Source organism: Melanostigma gelatinosum (assembly GCF_949748355.1).
Source record: "Melanostigma gelatinosum genome assembly, chromosome: 5".
Classification (NCBI taxonomy): Eukaryota; Metazoa; Chordata; class Actinopteri; order Perciformes; family Zoarcidae; genus Melanostigma; species Melanostigma gelatinosum.
The window spans coordinates 12,942,767-12,964,040 of record NC_136638.1 but is presented as its reverse complement, the minus strand read 5'-3'; the positions used below and the strand labels follow the sequence as shown (position 1 = coordinate 12,964,040).

The 21,274-nt window shown below is 44.9% G+C and overlaps 1 protein-coding gene across 1 annotated transcript in view; it reads left to right on the top strand.

Moving 5' to 3' along the window:
* Positions 1-16,987, top strand: part of unc5a (unc-5 netrin receptor A) — a gene marked incomplete at both ends in the record, with an annotated part of 118,858 nt that extends 101,871 nt beyond the window's left edge. The window contains 7 exons of the mRNA XM_079268962.1: positions 1,743-1,830; positions 2,413-2,581; positions 4,554-4,787; positions 12,382-12,531; positions 14,314-14,478; positions 14,609-14,787; positions 16,822-16,987. Of these exons, the coding sequence (XP_079125088.1) occupies positions 1,743-1,830; positions 2,413-2,581; positions 4,554-4,787; positions 12,382-12,531; positions 14,314-14,478; positions 14,609-14,787; positions 16,822-16,987 (1,151 nt within the window). The remainder of the gene's footprint in view (positions 1-1,742; positions 1,831-2,412; positions 2,582-4,553; positions 4,788-12,381; positions 12,532-14,313; positions 14,479-14,608; positions 14,788-16,821) is intronic.
* Between the last annotated feature and the right edge of the window lie 4,287 nt (positions 16,988-21,274).

Genomic DNA, 21,274 nt, shown 5'->3' with positions numbered 1-21,274 from the left:
CATACTATAATATGACTTTTTTACTTATTTGGACATACTTTACTAGGACTTTTTATGACATATTATACTTTAAATTTCTTGACATTTTTTGACAAGATTTCTGTTTGACAAGATTTGACAGATTTTTGACAAGATTTTTATTTATACTTAATCAACATGCCTTTCTTTGACATTTACATTTAAAATACTTTTTTCGACATGCTATATTCAACTTTTTTTCGACAGAGACACAGCATCGTAGGTCTGTTGTATAAGGACAGGGAGATTTCAGTAATCTGTGGGATGTTCTGTTCGCTGCTATACTTCAAACAAACAAGAAAAGTTTCCCACCATCACCCGTTAATGACAGGCAAAGGCCCGTGACCCACTGAAAACGGGTCCGCGACCCACCAGTTGAGAATCACTGATCGAGACATTATTGTTGTATTTCTCACTGTGATACAAACTGGATCATAACTGTTTAATAAGGAACAAGATGAAACACCAAATATGCATGTGAATGGTTCATTTGTTTATCTAAAAGGTGACCGATCACAAAATGTTAACATTCAAAAAAGCAAGGCCTTTACAGTATGTAAAATCCATGATTGAGTAAAATGCATGATTGAGTTAAATGTTTTGTCAATAACCTACATTTACACTCCACAGCATGAATCGTTAAAAAGGTCGGTACAGTGATGAGATGAATTTCCATGAAGAGGGTCTACTTAACACACAGTACTCCAAAATGGACTAAAACCTTGAACAGATTATTCTAATTCGGCCCTTCGCTTTCAACAGGGCTGGTTGAAATTGTAGCTGATGTCCACAAGTGTGATCTACGCGCATAGACCAAGGAATAGAGATTGTCCACAAAAGATATAAAAAGCCCACCATCATTAATCCCCTGTTTTGCTTCCCGTCTTCACATTAGCTAAGTACAGAGCTTATGTAATTATACTGGAAGACGGTGTTTTCACTTGGCTCATTGCAGGCTGTCCAGATTAGCCGATGCCAGTGCCAGTAAGCCAGTATCTTGAGGGAGAAAAGGTCTTTTCTTCTTCCGTTTTCCTTGCCATCACTCTCTCTCTATCCCTCTCTCCTTTTTGCTCTCTTACAGATATGCTACGCATGGATTACCTCAAAGCCATGTAGGCTATACCACGCATTGGCACCCTTCTCCTCATTGGGACACGGGGAACAAAAAAAATCAGCACTTGCATCCAGTCAGTTTCAGAGCAGACACATGGAAGACAGTTCATAGATTCAGACAAATGCTGCCACATTTTGAATAGGATTCTCAGTGGAGGATTTTGGCATGAGAATCACAACACTAATGCCACAACATTCAAACTACCTCAATAGCTCTCTCTATTCTCCAAGGTGCATTCCTACACTCTTCTGGGGAAGTGTAATTTTCCTTGAGTAGTCTGTTCCATGGTCTCAATTATGTACTTGGTGGCAGACGGAGGACATTTAAACTTGCGACGCAGTGTGTGCTTTTGTCTCGGCTAATTGTGGACCGTGGGGACGTGCGCCGGCTCGACCGCCGGTGCACAGATTTGCATCTACTGTACCTGACGGAGGCTGCCTCTGACCTTCAGAATAGATTTGTTTTGTTTTTGTAGCCGTACAATTTTGTTGAGTGGGCTGGCTTCCTTTTTTTTTTTTTGAAATGACAAAAGCGTTGTTCAGTCAGAACAAATGAGCCTGTCCCCCTCTTCCTTATCCCCGCTCTCTCCCTTTGTTGTTATTTGCATCAGGAATCAGTCTGCTCATTCCTCCCGAGGCCATCCCCAGAGGAAAGATCTATGAGATTTATCTCACCGTTCAGAGGAAGGAAGATTTAAGGTGGGTCTCTTTAACACTGCCTAACTGGCAGTCTTCCCTGGATGCCACTAGGCTGTTTGTTTTGATGCTCTACTGTTCCATTAGGAAAGACTTAAGAGTCTGCGCCAGTGCTGAGAGATGTAAATAAATAATGTAGCCTTTTACCAGGTTGTGCACTATGTTAAACAAATTGAAACACTGTTGATCTTGCTTGCTACAGTCAGTCTCTGAAGGCACAGTCATCATAGCATGCTGCCATAGTCTTATGTTGTTACTCAGTTATCACAACTACGCACAGCCAGTCGGCGAGTCCAGCAGGCTTTCATCATTCTCTGTTAACAGCTGCTAGATCATTTGCAGAGGTGACCAGAAAACTCTCACAAATAACTTGATGAGTAAAGGCACTTCATCTAGATTCATTCCTCTCTCTCTCTCTCTCTCTCTCTCTCTCTCTCTCTCTCTCTCTCTCTCTCTCTCTCTCTCTCTCTCTCTCTCTCTCTCTCTCTCTCTCTCTCTCTCTCTCTCTCTCTCTCTCTCTCTCTCTCTCTCTCTCTCTCTCTCTCTCTCTCTCTCTCTCTCTCTCTCTCTCTCTCCCTGGTGTAGGTTACCCCTGGCCGGCTGCCAGACGCTGCTCAGCCCCGTTGTGAGTTGTGGCCCTCCAGGGGTAGTCCTGAGCCGGCCAGTTATCCTCAGCATGGACCACTGCTCTGACGCATGCCTCGATAACTGGGCCGTCCGCCTCAAGAAGCAGAACTATGAGGGCACTTGGGAGGTGAGACAGCGCTATATAACTTCAGCACAAATCCTCCACAGAAAGATAAAGTTGCCGCCCAGTGAATTTGTAAAGTCTTACTGAACTCACGGAGAGCTTTCCCTGAAAGAGTGCAAACCTGCTCAGCGGTGACTTGAAACTGGCACTGGAAAGCTCTTTATGCTGTATAGCAGAGGTAGTTCTGGCCCAGCACTCATCCACTCTATGGTGTTGAAATGATATTGTCCATCAGGTATTTTCTCATTGGGCTGAAAAAAAATAAAAAGCCTGGAAGCTCTGGCTCTCTCCAGCTCAAGAGTTGCTAGGCAACATGTTTCTCAAAACAGAAATTCTCTAAGCAAATGACTGATCCTCAAAGTACTCTCCTGAGTGCTCCTTGACCATTTTTGACCGCTGCTTCCAATTACAGAGTTCCCCTCCCACTTTTCTATCCATGAAATATGAAAGTAACCAGAACTGCCAGACTCCAATAGGATAGAGTCGGGAAGAAGGTTTGTGCGTCTACACGCACAAACACACACGCCCCTGCAAACAAATGCGGATTGAGGCAGTATACACATCTTCACAATCCAGAGAGATTGGAACGGGTGCTGCTGGGCTTTGGAGTGTGAGTAGGTCTTCTTTCATGTTCGATATTGTGCATAAATTATTCAGCCTCCCCGCGTGCGTCGGCGGTGGGGTGTCTGTGGGATGGATTGGCCTGTCCGAGGCAGAGGTTAGACCAGCACTTTTAATCATCGGCCAGACCAAATATAGCCCAAATGACTGCGTGTCCACCAAGGAAAGAAAGTGGCAGGTGGACGAGAGCATGAGCGTGGAAGCGACCGCAGAGAGAGTGAAGAGAAGGAGACTAACAGAAAGGAGGCCGAGAGGAAAAGAGATGGTGAAAATGGACGTGCAGGAGCAGAAGGAGAATTGAATTGCTTGTAGAGTGAGCGCTCAGTGGCGCAATCTCCACCTCGAAGAAATATTAAGATGATGAAAAAGTGAGACTCCATTGTGGTTGCACAGCAAATGAATTGTGTCAATACTAATTCTATTGATGTAGATGGCGTCTGGTTGAATCGATCCTAGAGGGGCTTGCTGGGCTTTTGGCAGGCAAAAAGCTCTCTTCAGCTTGATTGGGTAATGAGAGGAGTCAGTCAACTGGCATGATGGAATTTTAGAGAAAATGTTGTCACCTTGGGTCCAATTTGTCCCCATCAAATTAGCCCGCAGAGCAGTGGAATTATCTCATAAAACTATCCCGTACTGTGATGGCATGCGATATTTTCGCAAGTCTGTCATCTTTATGAGAGACGCAGTTGTGTTACGGCCCTTCAGCTCTACAAAGCTAGAGAAATGCAAGATGTTGCTCCTCTGAGGTGTTTAATCTGTCTTTTCTTTTCTACTTGGCAAATAAAAGTACCAATTAATTGTTGAATTGCCATTCAGTGGTTTTTTTTACGCATTTCACTATCAGCCAACAGTGTTGTTTTGCAGATAAATTGGTAAGTTGTTTTCACAAATCTCAAAGGCTGAAGGAAATTCCACGAATCCCAACAATCCGAAATGTACTGCACCTCCACAGGTTTTATTTCTTTCTCCAGCACCATCTATTCTTGCCAGTAATCTATTTGAGTCTCCTTTCATGTCAATTGAGCACCTCGTTCATGCATTATTAAGTGAACTGATGCTGTCCTGGATGTGTGTCTTTATGCCAGTATGGAGTAAGCATAAAACAATGATAAGGGAATTTGAAGCAAGACTCTTATGTAACATTACATTTGGCTTAAATGTTACTTTGTCACACTGCAGGAGGGACAGAGTTTGAGGCCTTGCTACTGTGCCAAACCCCTTTACAAACACACACCCACACATACAGACATCAGGTACCCAGGCAAACACATTACCCTTCCCGCCTACATAAATTGAGTGCTTGACCTTCCATCCAATTTGTGTTGGTTTTTTTTTTCGTCCTCGCCTCCTCCAGGACGTCCTGCTGATGGGGGAGGAGCTGGTGTCAGAGCCCTATTACTGCCAGCTCGAGGCCGAGACGTGCCGGCTTTTCTCCGAGCAGCTGGGCACCCTCGCCCTGGTGGGAGAATCCCTGCACATGGGCGCTGCCAAGCGCCTGAGGCTGGTGCTCTTCTCCGACGCGTACTGCTCCACGCTGGAGTACAACATCAGGGTCTACTGCATGGATGACACACAAGACGTTTTCAAGGTAATCTGTGACAAATGCGACGCCTGTTGTTCTGTGTGGCTGGCAGTCTCTCAGCCTGAGCGATAGGTCGACTATTATGTGTAATAGCATTGTCCGTCACATTGGAAGGTTAGTAGAAAGCGCCGCAGGCATGTAGGAGTTAGGCGTCGCCATGGTAAATTGAACAATATCTCAGGCCTCATTAAACCGTGTGCAGTTCAAGGGTGTGCGATTTGCGGTGCTTATGTTCCCCCACTATTGAAACAATGCATTTGTCCACGTTCATCATGGTATACAGTACAATCTCTCAGTGTGTTCTTGTGTGCATGCCTGTAGAGATGTTAAAGGAGCTGTATTCAACAATCAGAGCATTAATAAAGCTGCAAGCAGCAATGTGCTAGTAAAGATACAGTGGAGTGATATCTACCTGAGCAGAGTCTCTTTGCTTTCTTGTTCCGGCATGTGAGCGTGCTCCACTGGTCAGCTCACAGCCGCCGCTCTGCACTGCTCTCATACGGCGGTTACAGCTGATCACGCCGACCGACAGCGCCGTTGTGGTAGCGTAGCACCCACCCTCCGGTAAACACTGTTCGCTCTGTCAGCAATTGTGGCGTGGTTAGCCCCGTTAGCCCCTTTTGCTATGTTGAGAGCCGTTGAGAGGCAATCCACATGCTCCAAATCTCCGATCTCGCACCTCTAAATTCCTTTCGTGCCGTCGGTGGTTCCGCTTGGCTGCTGTGGGCCGAGAAGTTTCCCCATCACTTTGTTCAACAGCATATTTCGCTTCTCATGGACACAGTATAATCAAGCACTAATGCCTTCCTCCCTCACCCGAGGACTGCCTCTGAATAGCCTGTTAAGATTTCATTTGCATGGTTAATTAGTAAATTAAAAGGAGAGCCTGCCCCTATCTTTTCCCAGCAACCCCTGTGCTCTCGTTCTTTCCCTCCACACCGCTCCCCAAGCTCTTCCTCTTCGTCTGACACCGGCCACAAGAGCCACTTCCCACTCGAGTCCACTTTTGCCAGCTGTAATGGCTGACCTCCTTGTGCAGAGGTCCGCTACCGGCACCTTCTACGGTTGTCTGTGGGACACAAGCAATGGCAGGCAGCAGTGGGGGCAAAACCTCTCTTGCTTACGTCTGTCTTTTTGTGGTTCAATCCTGCCCCTGCTGCTATCTTTCTGTTCCTGACAGCTGTTGCATGATAGCCAGCTCGCTCACAGATATTGCTGGCTGACATTCTGTGTTCTTATGTAGAAAGAACATATAGCATTCAGGAGGTAAAGCCTGTGCAGCTGATGCAGCTCTCCAGAGGTGCTTTCTTTTTTTTTTTTGCAGATAAATATCAGGCCTTTTTGTTTACTTGCTGTCAAACCAGTTGTAATGATAGAGTTGTCTCTATATATTTAGATCACCGGGGTGACCCTGTGGTGTTTTGCTGCAGTGTGACTGTTGAAATGACCTTGCACGTCCTGCGTTGGATGCAGGAGGGCTGCTGGTGCACAGAAACTCTCTCTCTCTCTCTCTCTCTCGCTCTCTCTCGCGCTCTGTCTCAACCCCTGGATAGCTCTTGTTCTGCTATTCTCCCCGTCTCTTAGCCAGGAAAAGGACATCTGAGCTTTTTGACTCCAGCACTTGTGCTGCCGTACTCTGCGGCTCCCTCGACGCCCTCGAGTGCATTAGCTCCCCGTCTCTCACACAACCTGGACCTGTGGTAAGCCACGGCGTCTCCAGGGTTTTGTAGTTTTTAGTGAGTGATTTAGAATGTGGCCCACACTCTTTAGTAATCTCGACTTCACACTGCTCCTGGTGCTATTACGGAGGGAGCAGTTCATTTAGCAAGTGCATTAACCACTTTGAGTGGAGATTAAACTTCCCTGGAGAGGTGCAGCCTAATCACTAATCACTATCTTTAAAATGCACCGTTTATGATGAGACTTTCACCATGGCTAACATTAGAGTTAAGTGCAGTGTGCAACAGTGGGGGTGTAGCAGCAGGTGGTACGGTGGAGTGGCACACCAGCGGTTTTCTTTGTATATTCTCGTTGATGTACAGTACACCTTCACCGCATGTGCATTTTTATGACAGCATTTGCAGCCTGCTAAGGCCCTGCTTCTCGTTTTTCCAGAAAAGAAGTCGACTTCCCATGTATTAAACAGGCTGTACTTTTGATGGGAGATGAAAAAAAACAGAACAGCATCCCTCTGCCTTTTCTGTTGGCTGTTCAGTGGCAGGTAGAACTGTAGAAACCAAAAAGGGACACTGAGCTTTTCTCTCCAGTCCCGTGGCTGGCTGTCAGTCTTCTCTGACAAGCCTCCATCAGTGAGAATTGCATGTATACGCACACCCACAAACATGTGCACACACGCGTTCACGCTGCACTTATGCATGCTGTACCATGCAATCTCTTATCTCCCAATTACAGCAGATTAGAACCAATGTTATCGTCTTTGATCCTAAGTGTGCGGGGGCTCTGGGGAAACGGTGACATTTCCGTCTGATGCTTGCCGTATGTTAGCAGGGCTCTGCCGGGACCAATTAAGTTAATATTTAATGTGTGTCCCACTCTTGATGGGCCCAGCCAAGGCTGGCGCAGCAGCAGAGCAGACATGATCTGCGTTTGGTCGCACCCTCACTCTGCACTCGGTTGTTCCTAGCTAGACCCGTGGGAGAGCTTCACTGATGTTCTGCCATCACACAACTGATTGAAACACCTGCAGTGAACCAAGCCTCCGATTCAGCAGAGACAGACCTAACAGCATCATCTAATCAAACTGGGAGGGTGCCAACCAAGGTGTTTTTTTAGGACTGGAATGGTGCAGCTAGTTATTTGTTTCCTTTTTAAATGTATTATTATTATTTATTTATATCTATCTGCAATATTCTGAATCTGTCAGCTTTTGGTGTGAAGGATAAAATGCTCCGTATGTTTACCACTTGGCATAATCCACACTTGAATAGTGGACAATAACAACATATCCTGATGTTTATTGATAACCAAATCCTTCCTTTACACCCACCAGTCCTAGTTTTGAAAGGCCGGTGTTGCTCTACTGTTAAAAAAATTCCCCAAAAAAAACACATTATTTCTAAACCACCCACTTTCTGTCAGATTCATTTTTTTTACAGAGGTTGAAGTCAGTTTTTTTCTGTATTGAGTGCGAGATCTTTTGAGGGACCACAATAAATACTAATCCAGTAGATTTTGCAATGAAAATCCTTCTTTTTGCCCTGTAAGTGGCACATCTATGGATGGCCATGTTGATCCAACATCTTGTGATTGCCATGAGTGTTTTCTTTACAGACATTCATGTCCGTAAAGGACTTGCCATAAAACAAATGCTTTTCCCAATAGCCTCGGCTTTGCTATATGTGTTTGGTGCTGATTGGCAAATGCTAGCGTGCTAATACTGTTTAACATTAGCATGTTAGTGTTGCTATTGTGAGCAGTGAGCATGTTAGCATTTAGCTTTAAGCACTGCTGTGCCTAAGTGTAGCCTCACAGAGCTGCTAGCATGCTTGTGGACTCTTTAAGCACCATTGTAGTGCATTTAAGTGATGTGTAGCAGCAATAAAACGTCGTTAGTTAGCTCCCTTTGTACGACCAGTATTGTATTTCAGACTCCAGAATTTACGCTTTCATTGACGTTCATGTAACGAGGCCAATACATTATGCTGTCTGACCCTCGATTGTAAAAATGTGTGTTCTCGTGTTAAATGTGTGTTGCATTGATGTCCAACTGGCTCCTGGAGTCTTTTATACAGCGTTTGACCTCAAGCTATTATTCTCATTTGCGTATAAAAGGGCTCATAAACAGTTTACGTGCTGCCTCCACTATGACGTTTGAGCAGCGAGCTGCATTTGAGCAGAAACATTTTGCTTTTATGTACCAGAGGAGAGAGAGAACCAGCATGCACAGAGTGTAATACAGTGTCTCTGATCTCTCCATCAGAAAAGTTACTGGCAATGAATTCCAGGCAAAAAAACAAAAACAAGAGCATAGCTCAGTAATTGCTGGCATTACGTTAAACAAGACAAGTCAGCTTTATCACCGAGCCCAGCAGAGAAATTGTTTCCATATTATATTTCTGTGTTCCTGTGTGCTGGTTTCCTCCCGTCCTGCTCTGTGATTTATCAAGCAGAATGTGCATCTTTTCCCCAGCAAACGCAGTACCCATTTATAACCGAGCAGACAAGTCCCTTCTATTTGTAGTTATTAATCAGAGTTGACTGTAGCGGGCACGGCCACTGGAGCTCAGACTGATAGACTCTCAGTCAGAGAGGAAAAGCCTGTCACATCCTGCTGACAAATACACAGATTTATGGAGCCCACATAGCCAGACTACTCTCTATAAACAAATGCATTTGCCTGAAAAGAGCAGCTCTGAAAATGGATCGTCGCTATGAATGCACATGTTTAAACACGCAGGGATATAACATTGCTTAGAGTTGAGGGGTGAGGCCGAGTTTATGCGGATATCAAAGGCTGTGTATCTGTCTACGTTTCAGATGACATGTAGCGTGACTGATTAACTGATCAAACGCAAGTTATAGTCCCCATCAGAGCTAGTTAAGCCAATCGGTTCATTACACACCGATCCAGAACAATAGAAGACCACATGTAGTAGCTTGACCTTGCTGTGCGGAAAGTAGCAGCTTTGACCCAGTCCAGTTCTTTTTATATATTCATACATAGGCCTCTGCTGTTACTTTGATTCCCTGCATCCGTTGGCCGGCTGTTTGTGTTGCGAGAGAGAGAGAGAGAGAGTTTGGTGCAGCCGCTAACCTCTTTCTGTCAGCACCAGCCCGAAGAGATTAGCTGAATGAGTGTCTCTTGTGTCCCAGTGGAACCCAGCCCCAGTCCATCACAGTCCCAGCTCCGGTCCAAGCTGAGAGGATGAGGGGATGGGTGAGGAGCGGTTTGGGAGATGAGTGAGGGTGGGAAGGGGGTTGAAGTCTTGGAAAAACTGTGGCCATGATTGCAGTAATCCTGTTATCTCTCCTACTAAAGCTGGCCACTCTGGTGACCTGGAGACACAAATGTTAAGCTGCCTCCGTCTCTCTTCTCTCCAGCTCCTACTCTTTTCACTCCTTCCTGCTCTATCTCACTCTCTTTAGCCAGCCTCATTGAATGTCAGGGGGTGGTCTTGGCTCTGCCCGACTCTAAATTCACAGTCTTCACACACACCACAGGCTATCTCGAATTCCGTCAGAACAAAAGTTTTTTTTTTTCTCATGCAGTACTTGAACGTCTCGCCCATCTCGTGCATCTTAATGTTTCCACAGTTGTACAGGGTCAGGGTGTCCAAAGAGAAACTGCTGTTATTATCTTCACTGAGCAGAAACACAATTTAGCTCAGAGTTGATGATTAATATGTGATTTGATAAACTAATTCAAAGCGTTGCATTGTTTTCCCCCAGAAAGAGTAAATAATATGGTCAAATTTAGCTTCTCATCTATTAGCTCGCTCACACTGTCATTTGTTAACAGGATAATGGGGCGTAAAGAGGGCCATTATTCTCTCAGTCCAGCACATACGCTGCAACCCTGCACAAAAACACACTCTAATACACACACTCACTCACAGGCACTCGGGCACACATAAACATTATACAAGCGAGACAGTGTCATTTGAAAGAGAGGAGGACACGCTTTAAAGGAGGAAGTGCATCATCCCATGTTGTGTTTTTTCCCTCAGTAAGCTCAGTGTCCCTGTCAGCGGCGGTGATGTGCCCTACACCCCGTTTGATTGTAATCCTGCCGTGTCAGCCTTGAACTTGACAAACTGCTAGACAGGCGAGTTAGTATTCATTCTACTAGCTATATGTTGACAATAAGATCATTGGCATTCCGCACGCCTTCTCTTGCCAGCAGGCCTAAAGATCCGCTGCTATACGTCAAAGACCCGATCAAAGTCCACCAGCCCTACTTTGCAATGCTAATCGCCCCCCAACAAATAATTGTCCTTAAGAACTGTGTGAAATGAACCTCTCTGGAAGCCCTCATAATGTGGCCTTTGTTGCCGAAGAGATATAATGGAACAGGGCTTTTAATTCTAAGGAGAATGCAGTGCCCCCTGTTATTAACTCATTAGACCTCGACGCTTTGATTCACAGCCATTGTCTGACCTTCCCACTCTGAGTAAGTGGGTAACATCACAAGGCTCCGGCGTGGCAGCACAGGGAGGAGACTATTCTCTGCATACAGTCAGATCACTGTCCGTCTTTAATGTGCTGGGGCATTTGGGTGAAAGGAATGAACCGATGTAAATGCAGGAATGGAGATGGATAATCACAGGGGGAATAATATCCGTGTTAACAAGAAGATAAGCACTAAACAAACGTGGAAATTAGCGATGCGCTGAGCAAACATGGGAATGAAATTCGCGGGGCCGAACCACAATGTGCTTATTCAGTGATGGAGAGAGCACATCAAATAACAAAAGCAGATAGCGGTTGCAGATGGATAATTAACAGCTTCCTTTCCATCGCAATTGGAATCAGAAGCCCATCCCTGGGAAAGAGGGCAGAAAATTGAATCTGCATTGTGCAGAAATAGCTGCCATTCTGCACCTTAATTAGATGTCTTCGCTGAAATCAAACCATGGGCAGCCATGCTGGCATGCAACGCTCAACATATGGCCACTATCTATACACACGTCTCCCTCTTGGAACCTTTGTCTTCGAGATGCGTCTCCTAGACTCCGAGGCGCATTCTGGCTGCCTGTTTTCCCTATGCTGCCATCTTGTTTCCCTCCTCAGATTAAAAGAACATATCTTGTTTCTCAGGTCTTTTCACACTTCTAATTTCAGAGGTCTGTTTTCCTCTGTGGGAATATGCTCTTCTCATCGGAGGTAGCACATGTGAACGCCTCCCAAAGTGTTAGTCTTAAAGACTTGTTCAGCACAAAGCATGCGGCTCAAGATGAATTGATAGATCAGAGGAAAATGCAGCGGGTATTATCATCCCATTCCAGATGGTCATTTGGGTGGCAACAAATGGTCCACTGGGCAAGTCCCACAGAGATTAAAATATTAAGCACGCATTTACAAATCTCTCCTGGCACAAAAACAAAAATGAAATTAAGGCGATTCACCATGCGAGAACAATGAGCAGTTGACTAATGGCTCGTTCTCTGCCTTCATCACAGCCCAGGTAGCTAGCAGGCCCGGGATGGCTGCGGTATTTGCATGCTAATGCAGTCGCTGGAGGCTGGGCGCGCACACACTGAGGCGGGGGATCAACCTTGTGGTGACATTAAAGTGCTGCGGAGACGAGCAGCACCAGCCCGCTGTGGCCGCATGCAGGGACACTATCTTCCACTCCTAAGATGTACTGTCCCACTGCCTCATGCTTGTGCTGTGTGTGTGTGTGTGTGTGTGAGAGAGTGTGTGTGTGTGTGCGCGTGTGTGAGTGTGTGTGTGTGTGTGATCCTACCATGGCCCATGTCTTGTTTTGTATTCCTGTGTGCGTGCGGACAAATTCTTGTTTCTTCTTGAGTGATGCACCATAGAAAACAAAAAAGATGTAAAAAGTGATGTATTTGCACATTTGCACCTACCTCTGTGACTGTGAAGGTAAATGTGCTTCCCCTGACTCCCCTTTCATCAGGAGGTGATGCAGATGGAGCAGCAGCTCGGGGGTCGGCTGATCGACGAGCCTCACGTCCTGCTTTTTAAAGACAGCTACCACAACCTGCGCCTGTCCATCCATGACATGCCCCAGGCACACTGGAGGAGCAAGCTGCTGGCTGGCTACCAGGTGTGTGTTGGGGGGGGGGGGCTCTGGGGGGCTCCAGATCACAGCGGCAGCACGGAGATGTAATAGAAGTGCCTGGCTGAATCTGCCAAATGTAGATCAGCATCAGCTGTTATGGTGCTTTCTAATGTGTTTGTTTGTGTACACAATTTGAAATCCATGTCGTCTCGAGTTATTTTAAATTGGCCAGCCAGAGAAATTAAAGAAGAATGGAGTTTTTGCTGGCAAAAGCAATGTTACTGCGTAGTTGAAAGTTCTTCACAAACAGCTCGTTAATGAGGCTCTCTCTGGAAAGTTGTTTTAATTTCAGTTGGTTCAGAGTTTGAATTAAATGTTTTGCTTTTGGCTTCAGTTGATCACTTTAAAGATTCACACAAAGGAGTGTTTTTCAGTTACTGCAGGTCTCCTCTGTCTAATAACCTTTCCATTCTTGGCGATGTGTGCAACTTAAGTCATTTGCTGGAGTCGCGGGAACCTTTTGGGTGTGTGTGTGTGCGTAGAGCGTGCATGTTTTCGTCCGCTTGCGCTCCTGTGCGCGCGGTGTAGTCGTGTGCATAAATGGAGCTGGGCTGTGTGCACGAACCCAGAGCTGCAAGCTGATTGATTATCCTTCGCTGTCGCTCTCCTTAAAAAGGGAGCTCAGATGAAATATAGAGCAGTACTGTATGTAAATATCGAAACTTCCCGAACGGACGCTTGGAACCTCTCCACCTCCACTGCACTCCCCCACACCTGCGTGGCCCACTGCACTGCAGCCCGGCAACGACACGAGGGCCGTTCAAAGAACTAGAAAATGCTCTGGCTGTAACTACACAAGCACTGAGCAGCAGGTCCCCATAGAGAACACATGGGCTGTGCCAGGCAAGCAGCGGCAGCAACAATGCACCCAGAACAGAGGCTTATTCCTCTGGAATGTGCCTGTTCATTTGGAAGTGTTATTCCCCTCTCAGCAGTGCGGTTAAAAAAGGCCTTTCGTCTCCCCGGGGCCCCCCAGAGCGACGTTTCAGCCAACTCCCCCGGTCATCCGTCTGCCTGGGTAACAGTGCCCCCGTTTGGTTCGCAGCGGGATCTGCAGCTCCACTTCGCTCTCAGACTGAGTTCTTGACAGCTGTTGACCCCAGGGTGAAGTGAGGAGTGCAGTGCGCCCTGCTTAGTTGTTTTTTTTCCCGGGGTTCCCGCCTTGCTCCTCTTGGGATATGCAAATGAGGGCATGAATATGGAGCAACAGAGAGAAAGATGTAGAAATTGTCAGCCTTGAATAAATTCTGGCAAACACTGCCAGGTAGACAGAAGCTGATGCAGCTCAGCGTTGCCACTCAGCACCATTATGCATGCGTATATACATCTCTATGTCACATGATGTGCTTTAGATTCAGAGTAGAGCTGTGATGTTTCAGCTTGGACACCATCAGCATCATTTGTAAGCTCTGCCTGGGAAATGCACACAGCACATACCTGCAAAGAGAGGCTGAATCAAATTAAAAATCATGGATAGAAAATAGTTGTTACGCCAGAAGTAGAGATATGGTGTGTTATCTGTATTTCTTATGTAATCAGATATTAACTCCCTGTCAATAAAAGCCTATTATCTCCCTTTAACCTTACAGACTGTTGTCAGTCTGCTGCCTCTGATATATTTAGCCACTTTCACCTAACCATGACGGCTTCTGTCAGTGTAATTAATGATGATCTCAGTGTATTCTAGGCAGGCGGTCCTGTTACGGCGTGTTTCAGACATGCAGTTCTAACTGCGCCGCTTGTCTGTGCTGCGTGTTCGTTCTGCAGGAGATCCCGTTCTACCACATCTGGAACGGTTCCCAGCGGTACCTGCACTGCACGTTCACTCTGGAGCGGCTCAGCCTCAGCACCTGCGAGCTCACCTGCCAGCTGTGCGTGTGGCAGGTGGAGGGAGAGGGACAGAGCTTCAGCCTCGACTTCAACATTGCCAAGGTAACGCTCGGCATAATAACTCGCTTAGAAACCAGCACATTGATTGCACAGCCACGATTTCTTTCAGCATTTTCTTTAGTCGCGCAGGAACTGTTCTCATACCGTGCTTTGTGGCCGTCATTCCTACCAGGACACCCGAGCCGTGGACTCTGAGTTTCTGTTGATGGACAGTAACGCTACAGCTCTGGCAGGACCCAGCGCCTTTCAGATCCCGTACCTCATCAGGCAGAAGATCTGCAGCAGCCTGGATGCCCCCTGTCCCAACGGAGCCGACTGGAGAATGCTAGCGCAAAGACTTAAACTAGAGAGGTAAATACCCAACTGCACAACACCATACTGCCTCTTCTGATCACTGATCAATAGAGCGCGCTGGAAAAGGCAGCTCACACAGAGGCAGTCAAGAAATGCAGCACAGCCTCATTCATCCAAACCCCTTGAGAATAGAGGCTGCACAGCGGTGCATGTATACGTACAACACTCAACACACCACTTGTTTCAGATAATTAACATGTAATTACAGTGATTGCGATACTAAAGAAGCAGTAACATGTGACTATGGAACTCCACTGATTGTACAATCAGTGTAAAGCGCATCACAGCAGTCGAATGTTTTCCCTAAAGTTCAGGTAAACAAAGTTCTGCCTCAGCAGGCTAATCCTCATTTGACAGAGCGAACGTTATAGGATTAATGTGGACTTGATGGATACAGCTATCATTTCTGTGAGAAAACACGACCCTTCTTCTTCTTTTCCCCTCTCAGGAACAGGTAAGCAGCTTAAAGTCTGCAGCTAAACTTGTACCTGCGACATTCTGCTTAACAGTTATAATTGGAAAGGTAGCGATCTAGCTGCCCATCAGCGGCAAAAAAAAAAAAGACGGAATAGGTTTGGATCTGTGCCGACCTCACCGTGACTGTAATTTATCACAGGAGTACCTGTAACAGAAAAGAGCCGCGCATCGATCTCGTGTCCTCCACCAATTTAATTTCTACCTCGTACACTTAATTTGTCCAATCAACTTTATTTACCCCAATTAATCACAAATTGAATTGATGCACTACGGGTTTAATTAGCAATGTTTTGCTCAACGTAATCAATTCTCATTCAGGCCTCAGGAAGGAACGACTGCTCTGCTGTTTGATCTCTCCTTAACAACATGTTTCCCTGGAAAGGCAGCAGCCCCTCGGCATTCTGTCGTGCAGTATTTCTGTGTTTGTTTCTGTGTGTAAAGCGTTCAGACCGAGCGGAACGGGACCAATCAATAAAACTTAAAATGCCAAGAACCTTTTATTTGATCTTTCTCTCCTAAGACTGAGCAAACGGCTGCGTCTGAGCCGTACAAGATAAGCTCGTGTTTCACACAGCGAGGTGACTAAGCGGGGCTGACACGTCGGACGCTAAGCTCTGTCTTTTTTTTTTTTATCTCGAATGATGACACAGAGGTTCGTTCCCAGACAATTTTTTTGACCAAGTCTTTCTTGTGTTCTCCCGACGCAGAGGGAAGGCTGCCGGCACTATAAAATCCAATTGACTCAAAATAGCCGAGTGGCACTGTGTTCTCGGTGCTTGCGCGCTGCCAAAGCAGCCACATGTTTATAACCAGCACAGAATGCTTCACGAGGCAAACGAGATACGAGGCAGTAATGGCCTCTGTCTGACCTTTCTCAAGATAAAAAGGGTGTTTTTGGGCTTCTCGTCTCACAACACAGCCCCCCTGTGTGCCATCGGTTTACGTTGTTCTCTCTCTTTTTTTTCATGTCATGTGTGCTCTACATAACAGTTAAGGCCCCAGACATTTGGAGAACAGAAAAAGGCCATTAAATCAAACAAGCATCTTCAGGTACCGCAGGGATCAGGTCCCACTCAACATCAAACATACCGCTGGCTGGGGCCACTGCTTTGTTGTCATTGATTGGGTTTGATCGTAAAGGTTCTGCTCCTAAAATGGAAAAGGTCACTTCCGACTTAACTGTGAGAAGTCTATATCGGATTTACTATTTGGGATTTAGGGCCAATTTCAACATCAAATAGAGAGCAATGAGGATTATGCTGCTAAGCTTCAAATGGAAATTGCCAGAGATTGTGTATTAGATGGCAGCTAGATTGTGTTCTTATACCTTTCATCATTTTTTTTGCTTAGTGCTGCAACATATGGGGATGTAGCAATATAACTGACAATAAAACTTGGCATTGACAGAGTTACAAGAAGCAGTGGCGCTATAAAATACCGTCTGGAAATGTTTGTTACTGTAGACTGTTGGCTTTGATACGTGCACATCGCTTGATTTTAACACAGTCGCCTCACTGTTCCCTCACCATTATGTTTGTGCTCTTCTCTCTGCAGACACATGAGTTTCTTTGCATCCAAAGCGAGCCCAACCTCTATGATCCTGGACCTGTGGGAGGCACAACATTTCCACACCGGCAACATCAACCAGCTGGCCACGGTCATGGCTGACATTGGCAAACAAGAAGCCATGATTTTCCTGGTCTCTGATGGCGAGTGCTAACCCAGAAAAGGGGGAGAGACTGGTGCAGAGGAAAAGTACAGAACACAACAGTGCACGCACACACACACCAAACAACACACTTATTACAGCAGCAGGAAATCGAAGAGCAGAGCTGTCCCCGTGTCCCTCTTCCACACTTAAGAAGATGGAAGGGTTTATGTAGGATTGAATTCCTATATCCCACCGAACAGAGTAGAACTCTTTCAAAGACAGACCAAGAGAGAGTTCGGGTGTGTGGGGAGATGTATTCAGGAACTTGGTAAAGAAAACTACCCTTCATTTTCCATCAAAGTCTGAAGTTAAATTAGTCCACACCCCGGTTTTACTTTAAAGACAACATTCGATTGACTTCACGCCTTTTATATAAATCAGCCGTTCATGGCTAATAAGGAGCAATATGCAAACCTAATGATATCACTGGTGGCCGAGAAAATTCAATGAATACTTTTTGAACTTGGATTAAATATTAAGAATATATGGATGTGACAAAAGGTGCCGGTCATTTCAGGTTAGAGAGAGAACAGCCGACATATGCAATTGGCCGGTTTCGTTACATGACATCATCCCAGACAATGAACACGTTCTCATCCAGGTCATCAGGGTCTGTGAACGCACCCTCCCAAAACCCAGTAACACGAAATAGGTCCGAGTGTTATTTGTGGTGTTATCCGTTCTCTCTTAAAACACACAGACACAGACAGCTTTGTAGCACATCCTGGACTTGCAGGTTTTAAATAGATTGTACGTCAGAGGCCCCAAAAAAACCTGTCTCATCCCGTTTGTGTTTTCGTCCAGCCGGTATCACTACTGTGAATGTAACATCTCGACATCTCGATTCAGCGAGACGCTTCACAGCTTCCCCGCTTCTAAATCAATGTACGTGGGGTTTGGGTTCTTCAAGGGAGCGAGTGAGTAATATCGTCACTAAAGTCATATCTCAAAACGCCATTTCTATTCAAAGCCCTAATTGTTCATTGCGGTGTTTGTCCTGTTTCAAACTCCGCCTCTAATGACTTCCTGCTGCATACATGTGAACGCTGAATGTCGGCAGAATTGATTTATGAAATGACCCCCCCCCCCCCCCCCCCGATTGCATTCATTCTGTAGCAGAGATGTTAAACATACAGTATGGCCAAAAGGCTTATTTTCCTATATGAATAATGCAGAACACTTCCCCCACAGAAAACCTGACAAACAATTCTCAAAATCTTCACCAGATTACTCACAATGAAAGGGCAGTTGTAGTTGTGAGGCTTTGTTTTTATCATTCATAAAGCGATGTTGGTGGGAATTCTATATTTGCTGTGTGGCGAACGGTATTTCCACATCAAAAAACAGCAGCCGTCTCTGAGAGAGAGTGGAGAGTCGCTTATGCAGAACGTCACGCCTCCGCTCACAAAAGATGCTTTGAAAGGTTTTTCTGTTCTTTGTCATTTCCAGCCAGGATGGGAAAAAATGATCCAGCAGATTTATGCAACGAATCATAAACTGCTGCTCAGCATTTGATTATTATATTTTGCTAATTTGCATTAAAGGGAAAATTCGCCACCTTTTGATATGGATGTCCAATAAGTGCTGATGGTAAATGTAGTCCTCTGAAGAATACAAATTCCCCAGCTGTGCTATATTGACCGGCTGTGCCTACATGAAACGGGATGAATGGCATGCGTGCGGCGAGTTCGCTAAGTCTGATAAATAAACTCACAAAATGTCAATGAAGGAAATACTCTTACCCCCATAACATAAAAACACAACCAGACACCTTCTGAATGCTCAACAGATCCATAAGCCCGTTAGTTTTTCCACTGTTTCAACAATCAATAACTCTGGGTTTCACCCTGCTGCCCCTCTGGTGGCCCCTCACTCCTCCGTTAACCTGCTAAATTAGCAAATGCAATGACAAACATGACCAGCAGGGCGATTGTTGCTCTCCTAAGAGAGGAGTTTGAAAATCGGCAAATTTTCCCTTTTAATTTAATTATATATATATTTTTTAATAATGGCTTTGTCAGGTCTGGCCACAAAAAGTAAATACACTGATTAATCTTTCAAGTCCACTGTTTCAGTAATTGTACTTTGAAAAGGTGTGAGCAATCGTAGCCATAGTTCTCTCTGCGTCTGCCTCAGGGTTGCATGTGAAGATGTCTGTTCCAGGTGTAAAGAGAGCCCCTCTCATTAAATCCTCCTCATTCAAACAGCTAGCACCGCCCATCCTACCAGCTCCTGTGGCTTCAACCTTTAACACTAACTGGAGCCTCCTTTATGATTGTCAGATATTTGGAATGTACATTTGTTTCCTTGTAGTGGGGGAAAAATATGTTTTTTTGTGTCCTTTTTTGAAGTCTTGGAAGCACTTTGTTTTTTGTGGCATTTCAGCACCAGTTAGCTCTCTCTCATCCTATTGAACACGCCTCCTCTTGAACCAACACGAGATAAAATACCTTTTTTATTCACTTTAAACATCCCTGGGATCAAGCCTCTTTAGGACAAAATGGCAATATCACCTAAAATCAATCTTTTCATGTTGAAATGGATCATCGTCACGTGTAAATACTTTTTCTATACCAGCCGTGTGCTGTCACTTTGCATACTGTATATGAGCAGAATTGGTAACCAAAGTTTTATGAATATCATTTGAGGCCACTTCATACTCTCATTGCGTCCATTGAATATCCTTTCAGCGTCGTTTTACTTGCGGGTAGAATAGAATAAGTCAGAGTTGCTGTCTCTTCTAAACTGCGGACTCGAAGGTCCAAATCATTTATTTATGTAATTTCCTCGCTTTTGTCTTTGAGGCAAGTTAACGCCGTTTGTTCAAGCAGTAATGCGTGTCGGTTTATCACTTTGTAAAGAAATGTAAATTATATTTTAATATGAAGCCAAAAAAAAGACACTTAACTGGCGCAGCATTTGTCAAGTCTAACCCGTGACGTGTTTGCCTATATACTGTTCTTTGGCGATCTAGCAGTGACGACGTTTTGCAGTGTTAAGGGTTTAGAGACTGTTTTACAGGAAGTTTCTATACATATTTTGTTCGTCCTTACTCTGCTTATGTCTCCCTGATTATTTCTCTACGTGTAAGCAGCATTTAAACACAAGGTGGAAATAGTCACGAATGCTTAGTGAGTCACTACACTGGGACTGTGTGGAGGCCAGGTGGGGAAAGCCGGTGCTGACGCAGCACGTTTAGATGAGCCATGGCAGTTGTACAGTCAGACTGTGTGTGTGTGTGACATTTTATCAGCCCCCCCCCCCGTCATTGTCTTGGATGTGTTGTCTGAGCACTTTTCAGTAATGTAATTCACCAGCCGCCATGATGTTCAACATCTGTCTTCACATCTAACTTGTCCAACAAATCTGCGATTACTGTGTCTGATGAGTACAGTTCCTTCATGAAGAAGTCTGGGCCTGATAGTTGTGTAAGAAACACACACGCTTCGTTCAACAGGTTCATCCCCATGTTACGGGGGAAATTGTTTCATCTCACAACTGTACTTTGTGTCACTCATTACTATTCAGTGTCAAGGACGTGTGTGTGTACGTGTGAGACTGGGTGTGTGTGCATACCTCCCTGTCACAAGAATAGACTTCTGTACTTGTGAATGGTTTTTGTATTTAGTTCCTTGGTTCAATGTTTCTTGCCTTTCTGCAAGTCAAAAATGCTGTATTTATTACATGCCACAGCGCTTATGCAATTGTATAATCATTTTGTTTTATTGTTGGTTTTTTTTACCTTTTGTGTTCCTTATCGTCAATGTAAATTGTTGTCAAAACTTTTGTGGCAATGGAAAACTTCCGCTAACGAAGATTTTCTGTACTTTTTGGACAATGATATGGATTTGTGGGTAGAATTTTGGAAATTCGTTTCTAAGTGCTTTCAAGTATTTACTTGGCCTTATGTATATATATCTATCTATGACATTTCAGAACGGTATGTATAGTAATTCAACCTGAAATTGTTGTAAATAAATTATATATTGTTAATTCAAGGACTGGATCTCTCACTTGAAACATTAACCAGCGTTGCTGATTAAATTATTTTTTTTAAAAAGGACCATATATGTACTTCTACATGTTATAGATCGCCTGTTTGTTTGATATTGTCACCTTTAAAGACTCAACATCCCTTTGACTAGAAGATGCTCCGTTTAAAGAAATACTTTGACATGTTGGAAAATACTCTTAATCACATTCTGAATAAAGGAATACTTAGTTCAGACTTTAATGACTAAATAAGTCTTGTAAAATTATTTATTTCTACACAGAGACCATTGTAGGAATTCACTC